This window comes from Podarcis gaigeae (genome assembly GCF_964106915.1).
Source record: "Podarcis gaigeae genome assembly, chromosome: 13".
NCBI lineage: Eukaryota > Metazoa > Chordata > Lepidosauria > Squamata > Lacertidae > Podarcis > Podarcis gaigeae.
In genome coordinates, this window is record NC_139689.1 from 35797529 (window position 1) to 35814597 (window position 17069).

At 47.1% G+C, this 17069-nt stretch overlaps 1 protein-coding gene across 4 annotated transcripts in view; it reads left to right on the top strand.

The window, feature by feature from the left end:
• The window catches only part of KAT7 (lysine acetyltransferase 7), a 37568-nt gene that overhangs the window by 16045 nt on the left and 4454 nt on the right, over positions 1-17069 (top strand). For 2 of the 4 annotated variants that reach the window (XM_083709415.1, XM_083709414.1), the window contains 7 exons: positions 1132-1242; positions 8393-8584; positions 8777-8866; positions 10140-10280; positions 12919-13012; positions 14756-14902; positions 16014-16120. In XM_083709415.1, the coding sequence (XP_083565541.1) occupies positions 1132-1242; positions 8393-8584; positions 8777-8866; positions 10140-10280; positions 12919-13012; positions 14756-14902; positions 16014-16120 (882 nt within the window). The other 2 variants (XM_083709413.1, XM_083709416.1) reach the window with 2 other exon arrangements.

A 17069-nucleotide genomic window follows, 5' to 3' on the forward strand; every position in this document is an offset into this window, starting at 1 on the left:
CCTCCCGGTCCAGTCGGTCTCCACTGAGTGGGGAACCTGTAGCCCTCCAGACGTTGCGGAACTACAACTCCCATCAGCCTCTGCCAGCAGAGCTAGTGGTCAGGAATGATGGAAGCTGTAGCCCCAGCAACACAGAGGAGGGGCTCTGTCCGACTCTTCGTGACCCCATGGACCAGAGCATGCCAGGCCCTCCTGTCTTCCACTGCCTCCCGCAGTTTGGTCAGGCTCATGTTTGTAGCTTCGAGAACACTGTCCAACCATCTCATCCTCTGTCGTCCCCTTCTCCTTGTGCCCTCCATCTTTCCCAACATCAGGGTCTTTTCCAGGGAGTCTTCTCTTCTCATGAGGTGGCCAAAGTATTGGAGCCTCAGCTTCATGATCTGTCTTTCCAGTGAGCACTCAGGGCTGATTTCCTTCAGAATGGAGAGGTTTGATCTTGCAGTCCATGGGACTCTCAAGAGTCTCCTCCAGCACCATAATTCAAAAGCATCAATTCTTCAGCGATCAGCCTTCTTGATGGTCCAGCTCTCACTTCCATACATCACTACTGGGAAAACTATGGCTTTAACTATACGGACCTTTGTTGGCAAGGTGATGTCTCTGCTTTTTAAGATGCTGTCTAGGTTTGCCATCGCCTTTCTCCCAAGGAGCAGGCGTCTTTTAATTTCGTGACTGCTGTCACCATCTGCTGTGATCATGGAGCCCAAGAAAGTAAAATCTCTCACTGCCTCCATTTCGTCCCCTTCTATTTGCCAGGAGGTGATGGGACCAGTGGCCATGATCTTTTTTTTTTTTTTTTTGATGTTGAGCTTCAGACCATATTTTGCGCTCTCCTCTTTCACCCTCATTAAAAGGTTCTTTAATTCCTCCTCACTTTCTGCCATCAAGTTTGTGTCATCTGCATATCTAAGGTTGTTGATATTTCTTCCGACGATCTTAATTCTGGCTTGGGATTCATCCAGCCCAGCCTTTTGCATGATGAATTCCCTCGGCCTTCTACTTCCCTCAAAGCAGGAGCCAGTATAATTTCGCTGTCCAGCAAGAAAGGGCAGAGAGTGGAGGCTGAGGGGATCCACTTTCCCCAGGACAGGCAAACTATTTCTAAGAGATTATTTCTGCTGTTTGGTGTAGGAGCACCGGCAAACCTACGGCAACACCAGAGAGCCCCTTCTAGAGAATCTGACCAGTGAGTACGACCTCGAGTTATTTCGACGAGCACAAGCAAGAGCCTCTGAGGATCTGGTAAGAGGACTGGGCTGGGTAAGATACACATCCTTCCACCTTCTAGGCTTGAAGTAAAACCATTTGTACTCTTTTTTTGTGCTTAGCTGAGTGTGAATCGCTTGTGACTCCGTTTGGACAGAATCAAACTTCTGAGCAAGGGGTGGGGAGAAGTGAGCAAAAAGAAGGAAAAGTATCTTGGCGTATCCTCAGAGTCTAGAGATGGGCGACAGCAGTTATGTATAAATAAATGGGCTCCTTCTCAAAAGGGCTCAGAAATTCAACAATATGCATTGCATGGAGGGAGAAAACAGGGTAACGGAGAATCTTAGGGAACTGTTGCTGGAGGCATTTGGCAGTAGGCCCTCACCAATCACGGCAGCTGCGAGGGGAGGACAGTTGGGCAGGGGGCAGAAGCTTGAATCAGCAGAATGGACAGAGAGAGCTGTGTGGTGTAGAGAATCTTGGTGGTCTCTCTTGGTTCCTGAGCCTGCGGAGGATTGGAGAAGCAATGATGGATCTGTAACTGCGTCCAGGTTGTGGGTTTCTGACTCCTCAGTTCTGAGAACAAGGTATTTGAGGAGCTCCCACTGTTACCAGACTTAAGCTTGAAGAAATGAGGAGAGGTGCTCAGTTTCCAATTGTGGTACACGCCCCATCTCTCCGTTCATTGATGCTTTTAGATTAATGTGAACTGAAGTCTAAGTGTATTGATGGCAGAACAGCAGAAGGAGATAAAGGAGCACCATGGAACCATTCACATAGCAGAATGAAAGAGGATTGCCAGCTTCTCAACTGCTGTGCATCTGCTTATATTTTTAGAGTGTATCTATTGCCCTTCAGGAAACACTTCAAGACAACTTACAAATAAAACCGTTTTTTAAAGTATAGAGGTACAGCAGGCCATTTCTTGGAAGCTGGACCGCTTCTGTCTGTTGTGGCCTTGATCAAGGTAAACTATGGTCACTCCCCTATTCTTATCTTCTCAGTGTCCTCTCTCCACCCCAAAATGTGGCCCTTTCTTGGATGTTTCCACTACAAACCATTTACTAGATCAGTTAAGGTTTGCTTTTCTTTTTTATCGTATCTTTCTTTACAGTGGTACCTTGGTTTAAGAACAGCTTAGTTTATGAACAACTTGGATTAAGAACGCTGCAAACCCGGAAGGAGGTGTTTTGGTTTTTGAACTTTGTCTTGGAAGCAGAACATGTTCCGCTTCCTGTTGAGTGTGTTCCATTTGTAAATTGAGTCACCTGCTGCTATGGGAAAGCACGCCTTGGTTTAAGAACGATTTGGTTTAAGAACAGACTTCCGGAATGGATTAAGTTCGTAAACCAAGGTACCACTGTACAGTGGTGCCTCGCAAGACGAAATTAATTCGTTCCGCAAGTCTTTTCGTCTTGCGAGTTTTTCGTCTTGCGAAGCACGGTTTCCCATAGGAATGCATTAAAAATCAATTAATGCGTTCCTATGGAAACCGCCTTCAGACCAGGTCCGGGGACAGTCTGTCCCCCGACCTCTTCTGAAGGCCGGTGGGGGGCGAAAGTCTTTGCTCCCCCCCCCCGCCTGCCTTCCCGGGACAGCGGAGACTTCTCCGCTGTCCCGGGGCGGTCTTAAAATGCTGGCGGGCGGCATTTTAAGATCGCCCCAGACAGCGGAGACTTCTCCGCTCCCGGGGCGATTTTAAAATGCTGGCGGGCGGCATTTTAAGATCGCCCCAGACAGCGGAGACTTCTCCGCTCCCGGGGCGATTTTAAAATGCTGGTGGGCGGCAGCGAAGGCTTCGCGGGCAGCAGCGCTGCCGCCCGCCAGCATTTTAAGATCACCCCAGACAGCGGAGACTTCTCCGCTCCCGGGGCGATTTTAAAATGCTGGCGGGCGGCAGCGAAGGCTTCGCGGGCAGCAGCGCTGCCGCCCGCCAGCATTTTAAGATCACCCCAGACAGCGGAGACTTCTCCGCTCCCGGGGCGATTTTAAAATGCTGGCGGGCGGCAGCGCTGCTGCCCGCGAAGCCTACGCTGCCGCCCACCAGCATTTTAAAAACCCCAGGACAGCGGAGGACTTCTCCGCTGTCTGGGGTGATCTTAAAATGCTGGCGGGCGGCAGCGCTGCTGCCCGCCAGCATTTTAAAATCGCCCCGGGACAGTGGAGGAATTATCCGCTGTCCCGGGGCGATTTAAAAGCCCCCGGGATGGCAGGCAGGGGGGACAAAGACTTTCGCCCCCCACCGGCCTTCAGAAGAGGTCCTGGACCTCTTCTGAAGGCGGGCGGGGGGCAAAAGTCTTTGTCCCCCCTGCCTGCCTTCCTGGGAGAGCGGAGAAACGCTCCCCCGCCGCCTGCCTTCAAAAGCCATCTGGGATAGCGGGAAGCGCTTCCCTGCTATCCCGGACTGCTTTTAAAATGCTGGCGGTGGGGAGCAAAGCTTTTCGGCCCCCGCCGGCCTTCCTGGACCTCTTCTGAAGGCCGGAGGGGGGGGGAAAGGCTTTGCTCCCCACCGCTAGCATTTAAAAGAGGTCCCCGGAGATTTCCCTATGGGCTTTCTTCTTGCGAAGCAAGCCCATAGGGAAATTCGTTTTGCGAAGCGCCTCCAAAACGGAAAACCCTTTCGTCTAGCGGGTTTTTCATCTTGCGAGGCCTTCGTCTTGCGGGGCACCACTGTATTTGCAATTTAGATCACTCATAAACAGTAATTTGTACACAGCTGATTTTGTTTTTTGTTTTTACAATCTCCCCACCAGCATCAAATATCTATTTAGTTTTCCCTCCTTGTTGGGGGTGGGCAAGTGAATTCTATGTCTTTGACCAGAGTTTTGAGCTTTTTGGGGGTATGACTCCCATCATCCGTGACCACTGGCCTGTTGGCTAAGGATGATGGGAGTTGTAGTCTCAAAGCAGCTGGTCACCCAAGTTTGGGAAACCCTGTCTTGGATGAAGGGCAGGTATTAAAGACACTGCAGTTGCAGTCCTGATGCACTGTAAGAGCTGCGACAAATGCCACATAATGGTTTTGCATTGGCCTCTTTTTAGAGTTGTGATGAAATAATCAAAGCACATTTCCCAATGAGACCAGCCTCTCACACCGTTTTCTTTTTTCAATAATAATAATAATAATAATAATTAAGAAAACGCTAACAAAGGGCACATTTTAAAAAATGACAACGAAGAGGTGTGTGGAAAGTGGACCGATCAATTGTGTGGGAAAGCTCTGGCAGCAGAACAAGGTTTTTTTAACCTGCCGATGGCAGCAAAATGTGGATTCAGTCGGACCGGGGCTATGTCAGCTGAATGGCAGTTTCGCTGTAGATGCACTGGTCCTGCCAAAGGACCTCCAGAGAGAAAATGCCTAGAGAGAAAAGACGATGCTTTTGAAACCTCACTGCCTATCTGGAGATGCAGGTTTTAGGTTGCTTGAGGCTTAAGCTACTTCTTAAGCGGAGTTGCATCATTCTGCTTCTTTCTCAAACTCAAAGCAGGCTGGGGTGGGAGACTGTGCCTGAGAAGACATTCAGGTGGGAATGTGCACCCTTTCCCTCCTGGTCCTTTCCCAGCTCAAAACCTCCCTCCCCAAGCTTCTTTTCCATTTGAAGAGGATGGGGTGGCTCCTTCCCACCTCCCCAGAGTGAAAAAGCAGCTTGAGTACAGCAATTTTGAGCTGCAAGACGACGAGAGCGCCATGGGTTAAGCAGGCTCTCTTGGCCTGCCCGTTTTCTGCTCAGAGCAGACCGAGCTGCTTAAGGTTTAAATAGAAAAGAAAAAAAGCCTGGAGAAAAGAATTGCAGAACTACATGTGCCATAATCTTTGGAAGCCGAGATATGCAGACGTATATGCCCAGCCCCACTGTTTCTGAGCCAGCATTTCTTGGCCCTGCTGCTGGGATGTGGATGGCTGTGTTGACGTGCCCCCGAGGACCGGCACTGAAAAGTGTGAGAAGATGAAACAGCTTCGTAAGTGTTCTCGTTTGGAAGAAGCGCCACTTTCTTTCAGCGGTGACAGTTACACTGAGCACGGGCCTCCACCTCGCTGTCTTTTGCTGTGTAAGGAGGTGCCAGACTTCCGAAAGCAGTTGCCCGAGGTGCAGTCTGCATCTCTTCGGTTTCCCAGCTTGAAGAGTGCCAGAAGCCCTGGGGCAAGAGAATGGATCCTTTTTCATGTTTGATTGAAGCTCATTTGATGCTTTCCTTGTGATACGACCCCTCAGGCCCATGCTTCTCCCCCAAAAGATTAGGGAGAGACTTCTGGCAAACGTAGATCAAAGCATACACAGCAAATCAAAAGGGGCAAGTACACCGTGGTTGGCAGTCCAGTGTGGCTTATCTTGGGGTTCTGCTAAGAGTGGACCACCACTTCCAGAATAATGCTTTGGTACTTCTGTTAAGTCACGTGGAAGTGCTGAGCCCCCTGTTCCATGTGGCCACGGTGGCTTTGAGAACAGCACTTTCTTCAGATTTGTGTTGGGAGTTAATCTGAAAAAGACTGCAAGCTGCAGAGACCTCCAGGCTTTCTGCACTGTTCAGGTCTTGGGGAGGGGAGCTTATTAATTGGCCTTCCAGATTTCCCGTCTCCAACGGCTAACTGTGATCAGAGCTGCACAGCAGGTCAGGTTAACCACCGTGATGCCAGGGAGCCATGATTTACCACCAACTTCCTCCCCACAACCCCAGTCCTCAAGCCTCAGCAGGAATGCAGCGTTAAAAGCTACACATATGCCAGCTCACCTCTGCTGCTGTGCCCCCATCTTCTTCACAACGAGAGAGGAAGAAAATACACACAGGCTTCGAAAATGAAAGGCAAGCGGGCGGTGTCTCCAGATTTTTCTCAGGACTTCTGAAAACCCGGCCCAGGATGTAAAGCACGGAGTCAGTGTGGTCCAGGGCAGAGGGAAATCACAGAGCCCCAATAGCTGCTTGTTAACCACGCCTTCACCCGCTTGTGCCCTCCTGCATCCTCAAGGAATCCTGCCTCCATTGAATGCCATTCAGGGGAATGTGGGTGGTATCTGGGTTTACGAACTTAATCCATTCCGTAAGTCCGTTCTTAAACCAAAGTGTTCTTAACCAAGGCCTGCTTTCTCATAGAAAGTAATGGAAAATGGATCTAGACAATGCAAAACAACCCCTAAAACAGCAATTTAATATGAACTTTACTATCTAACACAGGTACAGGCAAACCCGGCCCTCCAGCTGTTTTGAGACTACAATTCCCATCATCCCTGACCACTGGGTCCTGTTAGCTAGGGGTGATGGGAGTTGTAGTCCCAAAACATCTGGAGGGTCGAGTTTGCCTATGCCTGATCTAACGAGACCATTGATCCATAAAATGAAAGCAATAATCAATGTACTGTTTTATAAAATAAATAAAACAGTATTGTAGATTAAATAAATTAAAATTACTTTTTTTTCCTTATGTGCACTGATGATAGTCATTGTTTGGATGGGGGGCTTTTATCCATTTCTGCAGTCACACAATCAACCAGTAGCTAAACTGGCTTCCAAGCAGTCACAAAAACAAGTCACAGAAGCGAAATAACAAGTCGGTCCCATAAAACAAAGAGCAAGTTGCAGTAAAAAAAATGAAAAAGCCACACAAACAAAAATGCAAAATAATAATAATAGCAAAATCAAAAGCTCCAAATATCACCTCTGTGTTGCGTGGGTACTTGGTACTCAACAGCTGACAGACTCAACAGGAAGCCTCTGATTAGTAGTGGGGGACTCAATTCACAAGCAGAAGACACTCAACAGGAAGCGGAACATGTTCTGCTTCCAAGGCAAAGTTCACAAACCAAAACATCTACTTCCGGGTTTGCAGCGCTCTTATTCCAAGGTGTTCATAAACTAAGCTGTTCTAAAACCAAGGAACCTCTGTACCTGGGACACAGAACCTGCAAATACAGAGAAGCGTGAAGACATTGAGTGAACACTGAATAGAGCTCTTTGAATTGTTATTTTTTTAACTTGCCAAAAGACTCCTATAAGACCCCCAAACACACCGTGAGAACATTTTAAATCCTTACCACAGGGATGGGCTGGAGTGTGTCCTGGGACTCTGATGATACTTGTTGTTTGCCTGGCTGTAGGATGATGATGATGATGATGATGATTTGGTATATACAGTAAGCCGCCCACCAGACTGGGTTACCCTGCCACTCTGAGGGGCTTCCAACAAACTAAAACACAACAAATCAAACATTAAAAAATCTGTATAGAGGGAGGGGTGAATGTGAAAAAACCTTCACTACTGCACAAAGGTGAAAATGACATGTTTTGCTCTGTCTGCATTTGCCTCTGGTCTCATCCCCCACGATCATGTGATCCCAGAAGGTTGTTCAGAAGGGAATGACCATCTGCCATGGATGCTTTAGCTGAGATTAACAGGGGGGTTGGACTAGATGACCCTTGGGTCCCTTCCAGCATTCTATGAATGTTGCCCTCAGGCTGAAGACAATTCCCTCCACAGCTGTTCTCAAGGCACCATGGGGAGGAAGAGGAGACAGAGGCTGCGGCTGCTGTCCTCTACTAGACACCTTCACATTGAATTTACACACATTGTGCTTGATCCAGCCTAAATTAGATTGTCGTCCTATGTGCACTAAACTGGGGTTAATTCCCATTGAAATCATTGGGGCTGAATAGACCTGGCCAGGGTGTGAACTTGAATGCCTTTGAAATCATTGGATCCAGCTAGTTTTGACTTTTAAGTTCCATGGATTTGAAAGCGCAGTTAACTTGGGAAGGATCCAGACCGTAGTTGGCCAATTCCGTACAGTATTTCACAAGCTGCAGAGTTCAGTTTCCTAACAGTTTCAGTTTTCTGTTTGCAGCAAGTTTGTAGACCTTAAGGCTAAATAAAGAGAGACTTGAATGTGGGTGGGGCAGTTTGCATTTCCAAAGATCGGAGTGGGGCTTTGATGCTTTTTATAGCTCTGCCGCTCCCTGCGATTAGTGAAACAAACTGCAAAATAAGCAATTCTGCATAAATTTCCTTAATCTGTGCTATCACTTATACAAAACTCAGTTCTTCCTGATACTGGAGTTTGTTTTGATTGCAGAGGAGTTTTGGGGGTAGGTGGGAATGTTTTCTCACATGGGCCTAGCATAGATCGTACCAATAAATAGCATGGTGAACTGTTTCTTTTTTAAAATAATTTTGATTCCCCTTCTCTCTCAATAGGAAAAGCTGCGACTTCAGGGCCAGATCACAGAAGGGAGCAACATGATCAAGACGATTGCTTTTGGCCGCTATGAGCTGGACACATGGTACCATTCTCCCTACCCAGAGGAGTATGCGCGACTGGGGCGCCTCTACATGTGCGAGTTCTGCCTCAAATACATGAAGAGCCAGACGATACTACGCAGGCACATGGTAAGTGTTGGGCACACCGCCTTTTGATTGGCTGAGCAGAAAATGTGTAGCTGCTTCTGCTGCTATGTTATTGTGCCCCCTAGTAAGTATCTCGTTCTTCCCCTCGCGATTCTCTCTTCCGCCTCTTTGTGCTTCTGATGCCGTTGGCCACGCTAGGTGACCGTGCTAATGCTTGTGCAATGCTCTCCGTAGGCGAAATGTGTCTGGAAGCATCCTCCGGGTGACGAAATTTACCGTAAAGGCTCCATTTCGGTGTTTGAAGTCGATGGGAAAAAGAACAAGGTAACATACTTAACTGGAGTTGGTTTCGGAGTAGGAGGAGGAGGAGGAGAGAATTTGTGCAACACATTGTCTTTTGTGGGCCATAGGCAGGCTGCCCAGCTGGCTCTCCTTGAAGTCTGTTGCCCCAACCTGTCCCAGCTCTCTTTGAAAAATACTAAGGCTCTCATTAGGACCAGTGCCAAGGGTTGGCATTACTGGGCATCTGGCAAGAGGTCATACCCTAGCAGGGGCCCATTGACAAGAGCCCTGGGACCTGCTGCAGGAGGGTGTCCTATAGAGGCTGTCTTGCCCTAAGGCCTTTCAAAACCTGGATATGGTACTGGTCATTAAATTGGTCTAACTCATTAAATTGGCCTTTGAGGGTATTAGACAGGTAGTCTTGCCTGGCTTACTAGTGTCCACAGAACTCCATATTAAATGTATACACTAGCCTGAAGCAGATGTTTTCTCAAACCGATACCACAGTTTCTTTAAATAATAATAATAATAATGATAACAACAACAACAACAATAATTTTTTGTGCTACCCATTGACTAGGTTGCCTCAGCCAACAGAATATTTAAAAAAAACACAATAAAATATCAAACATTACAAACTTCCTTTTACAAGGCTGTCTTCAGATGTCTTCTAAAAGTTGTGTAGTTCTTTATGTCCTTGACATCTGATGGGAGGACACCACTACCAAGAAGGCCCTCTGCCTGGTTCCCTGTAACTTCACTTCTCACAGTGAGGGAACCACCAGAAGGCCCTCAGAACTAGATCTCAGTGTCCGGGCTGAACGAAGGGGTTGGAGCCGCTCCTTCAGGTATGCAAGGCCAAAGCCGTTTAGGGCTTTAAAGGTCAGCACCAACACTTTGAATTGTGCTCGGAAACATACTGGGAGCCAATGTAGGTTCTGAACTTTCACCAACCTTATGCCCCCAGATGTTTTGGACTACCAGCAGATGTTTAGTCCGAAACATCTTTACCGCACCATTTTGGCAAAGGCTGACTCATGCCAGTAAGCCAAGCCGCATACTTCAGAGGATGCCCTCCCTTTTCTGAGCATCACCTGTTTTGGGCTTTATAAAGGTCAACATCAACACTTTGAATTGTGTTTGGAAATGTATTGGGACCAGTTTCAGAAAACCAGAGATGGGCCAGTCACAGCTTCAAAGAAGCAGATTTGGCCAAAGAGGTTTTTCATGGTTTGGGGGCAGTGAGAGGGGTGCCTAGAATTGGCCACCTCTTCCCAACACATCTGTGTTTTGACATCCCTTCTGATTCTTCCAGATATATTGTCAGAACCTCTGCCTTCTGGCAAAGCTCTTTTTGGACCACAAGACCCTGTATTACGATGTGGAGCCCTTCCTCTTCTACGTCATGACGGAAGCCGACAACACCGGCTGTCACCTGATAGGCTATTTCTCCAAGGTCGGTAGCAGCTTCTCAAGCTCTGTTCCACAACCAGGGCACTGGCCACGACTTAGGCATTAAATCAGAACGACGGGCCTGCTCTGGAGAGGGGATTCAAAGGCTGGGCACTGAATCTGTAAGAGTTGGTTCGTGAAATATAGTTAACAGCGGGAAGCAAGCTTATAGTCCAAAGACAAATGAAAGCCAGGCTGCTTACTGGAATCTTATTCAGGCTTTGTTACAAGTGCAAACTTCTGGTGCCAAACAGAGCCAGTTATTCTTGGTATTCATGAGGCTCCTCCACCCCCCTTATAGTTGCATGTGCAAACACCTGCTTCCAGTAACATTCATAAGAGCTGGGTTTCGGAGGTATATTAATCAGAAATCAGGGTTTTGAATGTGCTCTTGCATTGTGTGGCAGGGAGCACCACACCCTGACACACACACCCCGCATCAGATTCACAGTGGGATCAGTTCCGACTATAAATCTACTGAGCTTTCTTGAAAAGACTGTTGGGTGGGTGGTGGTTCTGCTCATTGGTTTGCTGGCTTAGAATTGGTTCAGCATCAAGTTTGTGGACTGAATCCTCATCTTTTAAACCACTGGTGGCCAAACGTGGCCCTCCAGCTGTTTTGGGACTACAGTTCCCATCATCCCTGACCACTGGTCCTGTTAGCTAGGGATGATGGGAGTTGTAGTCCAAAAACAGCTGGAGGGCCAAGTTTGGCCACCACTGTTTTAAACAGAGAAGGTGGCTTCTAGCCTGCTCCCCAGTAAGGGCTTGTTAGCCCAGGCAGCCAAACTCTCCTATCTCAATCTTAGTCTCTGTTTTGTTGACAGAGGAATATTGGAAGTCCAGGTGTGATGTGAGGTTAAATGAAGGCCTGGTGTGGGTTCTGTTTGTTCCTTTACATTTGACCTGAATTCCCAGATACAGTGCTTTGTCATGCTGATCAAAATAGAGCACAGGAACAATTTGAATTTCACTTTCTCTGGCAGTGTGAGAGGCCATTTTCCAAAACGGCCATTAGAACTATTGATTCTGTTTAACTTTGGTCTCTGACACGTGCAGCAAGGCCACTAGGAGTGCTGCATCAAAAAACTTTAATAGTTTGCCATTGGACATGCAGCACTTTCAAGTTTTTGCCTCATGCATTTTTACATGATAGGTTGATAAAATCACTGTTTTGGTACAGTTTCTGTGAAAAGATTAAACAAACAAATTTTGTAAGAGAAATGGACTGTTTTGCCCAACTCTCAATTTGTGCGGGTTTTGAACACAGCACCCTGAGCAATAGAGACGATGCTTGTCTAAAATTCAAGGGGAGGGAGTTCGAAAGAGTAGATGCCATCACACTAAAGTCCCAATTTGTATATCCTATGGAACAGACCTCCTAATAAGATGGTATCTGCAGGATGCCCTCTCATAAAGTGTGCTGTGATAGATTGGGCATAAGAAGGGGTAAGACAGTCTTTTAGGTATCCTGGTCCGAAGCTGTACAGGGCTTTGTAGAAGCACCTCGAACCTAGCTCAGTTACAGGTATTAAGGATGAAATTGAAGGTTACGATCACTCACTTCCTTTTCCAGTTTGGCATTTCCCCTCACAAATAGTTTGGAATCTACTCATCGCCCAGGCAGAAATGGCCACCACAGCCAAACAAGGCCAATTCAAGTTGTCTCTGTATGAGCTAATATCAAAAGAGCTTTCGCTGGCATTCCCAAGCCCTAAGGGGAGCTGATGTTTGAGAAATGCAGGCCCAAAGCCAGGGTAGGGAATCTGTTTCAGCCCGAGGGCCACATTGCCTAGCAGGTGGGACAAGAGGGTGGAGCCAAAGATGTTGCTTTTGTATAGTAGACTGCATCCAGACCATGCAGAAGAAGGCTTTCGTCACCCACACCTGTCCATCTAGGCCGGGCATCCCCAAACTCTGCGCTCCAGCTGTTTTCAGACTACAATTCCCATCATCCCTAGCTAACAGGACCAGTGGTCAAGGATGATGGGAATTGTAGTCCCCAAATAGCTGGAGGGCTGAGTTTGGGGATGATGAAGAAGAAGAAGAGTTTGGATTTGATATCCCGCCTTTCACTCCCTTTAAGGAGTCTCAACGCGGCTAACATTCTCCTTTCCCTTCCTCCCCCACAACAAACACTCTGTGAGGTGAGTGAGGCTGAGAGACTTCAGAGAAGTGTGACTAGCCCAAGGTCACTCAGCAGCTGCATGTGGAGGAGCGGAGACGCGAACCCGGTTCCCCAGATTACGAGACTACCGCTCTTAACCACTACACCACACTGGCTCTCCAATGTGGATGCCTGATCTAGGCAGGCAAGAGACATTGTCACCATTCAAGGATGCATTCCAGCCAAACAAAACCGTTCAGAGAGGGTGCAGAGCAGGACCAGTGAGGAGTGTGGCCTGGGACGAGTCTTGAAGACCCCATAGAGAGGCCTTGAAGGTCACATTTAACTCCTGGGCCCGAGGTTCCCCACCCCTGGTCTCAAGGCTCCTTGGGTGTCCAGGACTAGCTTTGTGATTCTTTGCATTGCAGCCATTCTGTTTTGATCAGCTTGCAAAAGCCATGCATTTGAACTTTTGCCACGATGTGATCAGTTCTTGTCAAACATGACCCTTCGCGGCTATACTGTTTACTTCCAGGAGAAGAACTCATTCCTCAACTACAACGTTTCCTGTATCCTGACGATGCCTCAGTACATGAGGCAGGGTTACGGCAAAATGCTCATTGACTTCAGTAAGTGTGGACGGACACGCGCTTTTGTTCTTAATCCAATGCTTACATACTGCCACAAATCAGACGGTTTCATAGCCTCAGATGTGACACAGAGCAGTTGAGGGGTTTTTTAACGCAGCATGGTTGTTAGGGTTATAACTTTTTGACTTTTTCCCTTCAAAACAATGATTTCCTTTATCGTATAGGGATGAACTTTTGCTTAGAAACACTAAGCCATTATGGACTAATTTTTCTCAGTTGTGAATAAAAGGACACCCCGAAATGAAAGTTGGAATCACTGTATATGTAATGTTACTACTCAGAAGTATTAGCGCTTTTGTCCCAGATTACTCTTTTTTCAACATTGGTGTTCATGTTTATTTCAAAGTAGTCTCTCAGAGTTTTTTGGGCCTTTTTATACACTTCTTCATCTCTAAATAAGGTGTCATTCATCCTCCATCTGAAGGAACCAGTTGTTATTTGCTTCATCTCCATCCTTACAGCGTTATGGTCGGAGCAAGTTTTTGGGCAGATTTCCACTTTCTTTATCTTTGGTGCCATTCCTCTAGTTATCCATATTTGGTCAATTCTAGTCCGTGTCATCTTGGCTTCAGAGAAAAAGGTTCCCTCTCTCCCCAGGGGGTTCTTTGTTCTCCAGATGTCAATCAAGAATCAAGTCCATATTGTCAGTCAATTCAAAAAAAGTTTTTGGTAGTCTACCATCTTTGGTGACTACCTGTCTTTGTGCCTTGTCCATGTTTGTAGATACTACTCCGTTCATATCCCCCATCAGAATTAAATTATAGTCCAGATAGTCCAGTAAAGTCTCATGCAACTTCTTGAAGAATTCAGATTTCCCCTCATTCGGTGCATAAATTTTAAAAACTTTATGGAACTGTTTAGGACTTTTACAGCTGTCTGGAACTTCCTGAAACTATTGGAGAATCACTGGAAGCAGGAGCCATCCGTACTCCAGATACCAAGAAGTAATCTATGCTCAATCAAAGCGATGCGGGAACTTTATGGTGCTTGAGGCAGAAACAAAACAAACTGCAACCTTGGTTTATTCTAAGCAGTAAGAAGTAATGCATAATGTACAGTATGTGGCTCAGCAGCAGCAGCAGGAGGCCCCATTAGCTAAAGTGGTGCTTCAGGTTAAGAACAGTTTCAGGTTAAGAACAGACCTCCAGAACGAATTAAGTTCTTAACCTGAGGTACCACTATATTATAATATACCGTATGCTATGCATATTACATAATGCATTATAAAGTTGCATATACAAAAATCAATTTTTTGATTTCGGGGGGGGGGGGGACGACGAACTTTTTTCAAGAGTTTTGGAAATGAAAGTTCATTCCTTTGTTTTTAGGTAAAAGTTCATCTAACTAATCTTAATGGAGCATGAGGTTGTAAAAAAGTTATAACCCTAGTGGCCGTATGACCAGGGCTGTTAAGAGGTAAATAAACATGGTAGCTGCTTTCTTAGTGATCACCATCTTTCCATAACAAACCCTTTTTGGTTGAGGGCCAGTTAGCTTGGAAGCAAAATTTGGCCACCTCCAAAATAAGCTATTTTCTACATATTTACGAGGTGCTTTAGCTTTGCAGTAGCACAAGCTTTTGTGATGTTAAAAAAATATGACTTTTTTAAAGAAGACTTTAAAATGAAACTGCCTGACAGGGAGCTACGAGCTTTTGACAGCAGCTAGGGGATGGTTGACCACTTGATTCAGGTTCCAGACAGCTTTGTTCTCTTTCAACAGGCTATTTACTCTCCAAAGTGGAAGAAAAGGTTGGCTCTCCAGAAAGGCCCCTCTCAGACCTGGGCCTTATTAGCTACCGTAGTTACTGGAAGGAAGTTCTTCTCCGCTATCTGCATAACTTTCAAGGCAAAGAGATCTCCATTAAAGGTGGGTTCTAGATGTTCCTCCCCAGTGCATCAGTAGCAAACAGCACCTTTTTAAAACAACAACAACCCTTCTAGTCCAGGGGTCGGCAGTGTGCGGCCCACGAAGACCATTTTACTGGCCCACGAGCCACTTCTGAACCAAGCCGCCTGCTCAGCAAGTTCCCCACGCACAGTGTGGTGCAGGGACTTGCTGAGCGGCGCAGGAAATTGCGTCTGCGCACACACACATAATAATAATAATAATAATAATAATAATAATAATAATTATTATTATTTATTTGTACCCCGCCCATCTGGCTGGGATTCCCCAGCCACTCTGGGCGTCTTCCACAGAGACCAAAAATACACTAAAATGTCACACATTAAAAACTTCCCTGAACAGGGCTGCCTTAAGATGTCTTCTGAATGTCAGGTGGTTGTTTATCGCTTTGACATCTGATGGGAGGGCGTTCCACAGGGCGGGCACCACTACTGAGAAGGCCCTCTGCCTGGTTCCCTGTAGCTTTGCTTCTCACAATGAGGGAACCACCAGAAGGCCCTCGGCGCTGGACCTCAGCGTCCGGGCAGAACGATGGGGGTGGAGACACTCCTTCATACCGGAAGTTGCTTCTGCGCATGCCCAGTAGCGATTTTCGGCGTCTGGGCATGCGCAGAAAAGATTTCTGGCACCACGGACATGTGCAGACGCAATTTCCAGCACCGCACTGTGCCGGTCCAGCCCGCAGGCGATCTCTCTGGGAGTGATCTGGCCCATGGCCAGTAAGCCTTGCCGACCCCTGTTCTAGTCTTTCTTCCCCCAAACTGAAATGTAATTTCTCCCACCTTTGCTCCTCGAATGCCAAAGGAGCAATGTGGAGTGCTGAAGCCCTGTTTACATTCCCCTGTATACTGAGATTCTGCTAGCCTTGCTCATCTGCTTCCTACCTACCTTTCTCAGCCATCATTCTCGGGGATCTTGTCTGGAGTCGTGGAAGATGTTCGGTCCTGATGCTTCTGTGCATTTAAAGCTGGAGTTGGCAGGAGACAGCAAGAGCTCTCTTGGTGGTTTGTCCCATATATCCCCCTCGCCCCCAAGTCCCTCAGTAAAACACACTCTTTCTTCTCTGTTTCAGAAATCAGCCAGGAGACAGCCGTCAACCCTGTTGACATTGTTAGCACTCTGCAAGCGCTTCAGATGCTCAAGTATTGGAAGGGCAAACATCTAGTCTTAAAGAGGCAGGTAAGTTGTGGGGCTATTACCTGCGAGAGAGGTATCTACCTCTCTTGGGTCGCTGTGTTTCTCTCAAGAGATTTCTAAGAAAAGCATCGAGATTTGCTGTGAACGAAAAGCAGAGAGTCCAGCTTAGCGCAGAAACCTATGGCAGGATTGTTTTGTGCATGTAACCAGTCAGTGGTGAGAAATTGCTATGTTTACAGTGGTGTCCAAACTTTTTTCCAAGAGGGCCAGATTTGATGAAATGAAGGGCCATGAGGGCCGACCAAAGGGCCAACTAAAGGTGTTGACTTTTTTTAGGGTTTAAGTTGAGGTTTTTGTAGGATTTTACCCCAGGAAATAAACTGCCACAGGGGCTGGATTAAACCGACCAGCGGACCGGATTAGGCCCCTGAAACAGACTTTGGACATGCCTGGTTTAGGGCTAGGGATGGCTACCAGGAAAAGTGGATGTGTGTAGCTTCCCTGTTCCTTGACTCCCCCCCCCCCCCCACAGAGTCTCTCTTTCCTTTCCTTTCCTGCCTCTGTATTTCTGCTCATGATGGTTGCTACTGCTCCAGTTCCAGCTGCCGTGGTTCTTGACAACGTCAGACATGCGCCCAGTTGGTCACAACAAAGCTGCTTTTATGGAGTAGAAAAGCCACGGCAGTTTAAAAGAACAAAGTACAGACAGACCGCAGGAATGAGGTTCCAGTGAGCCAGTGTTTCTCCAGCTTGGGTCCCCAGCTGTTGCTGGACTACAACTCCCATCATCCCCCAGCTAGCAGGACAAGTGGTCAGGGATGATGGGAGTTGTAGTCCAACAACAGATGGGGACCCAAGCTGGAGAAACACTGCATTAAGTGAACCCTCTTGTGGCTCTCGTTGCATGCTCCCTCTGCACTGCATATCTCATTTACCTTTCAGGAGACATTCGGGTTGTTTCACCCATCAGTCTCTTGTCTACAGTGTCGTT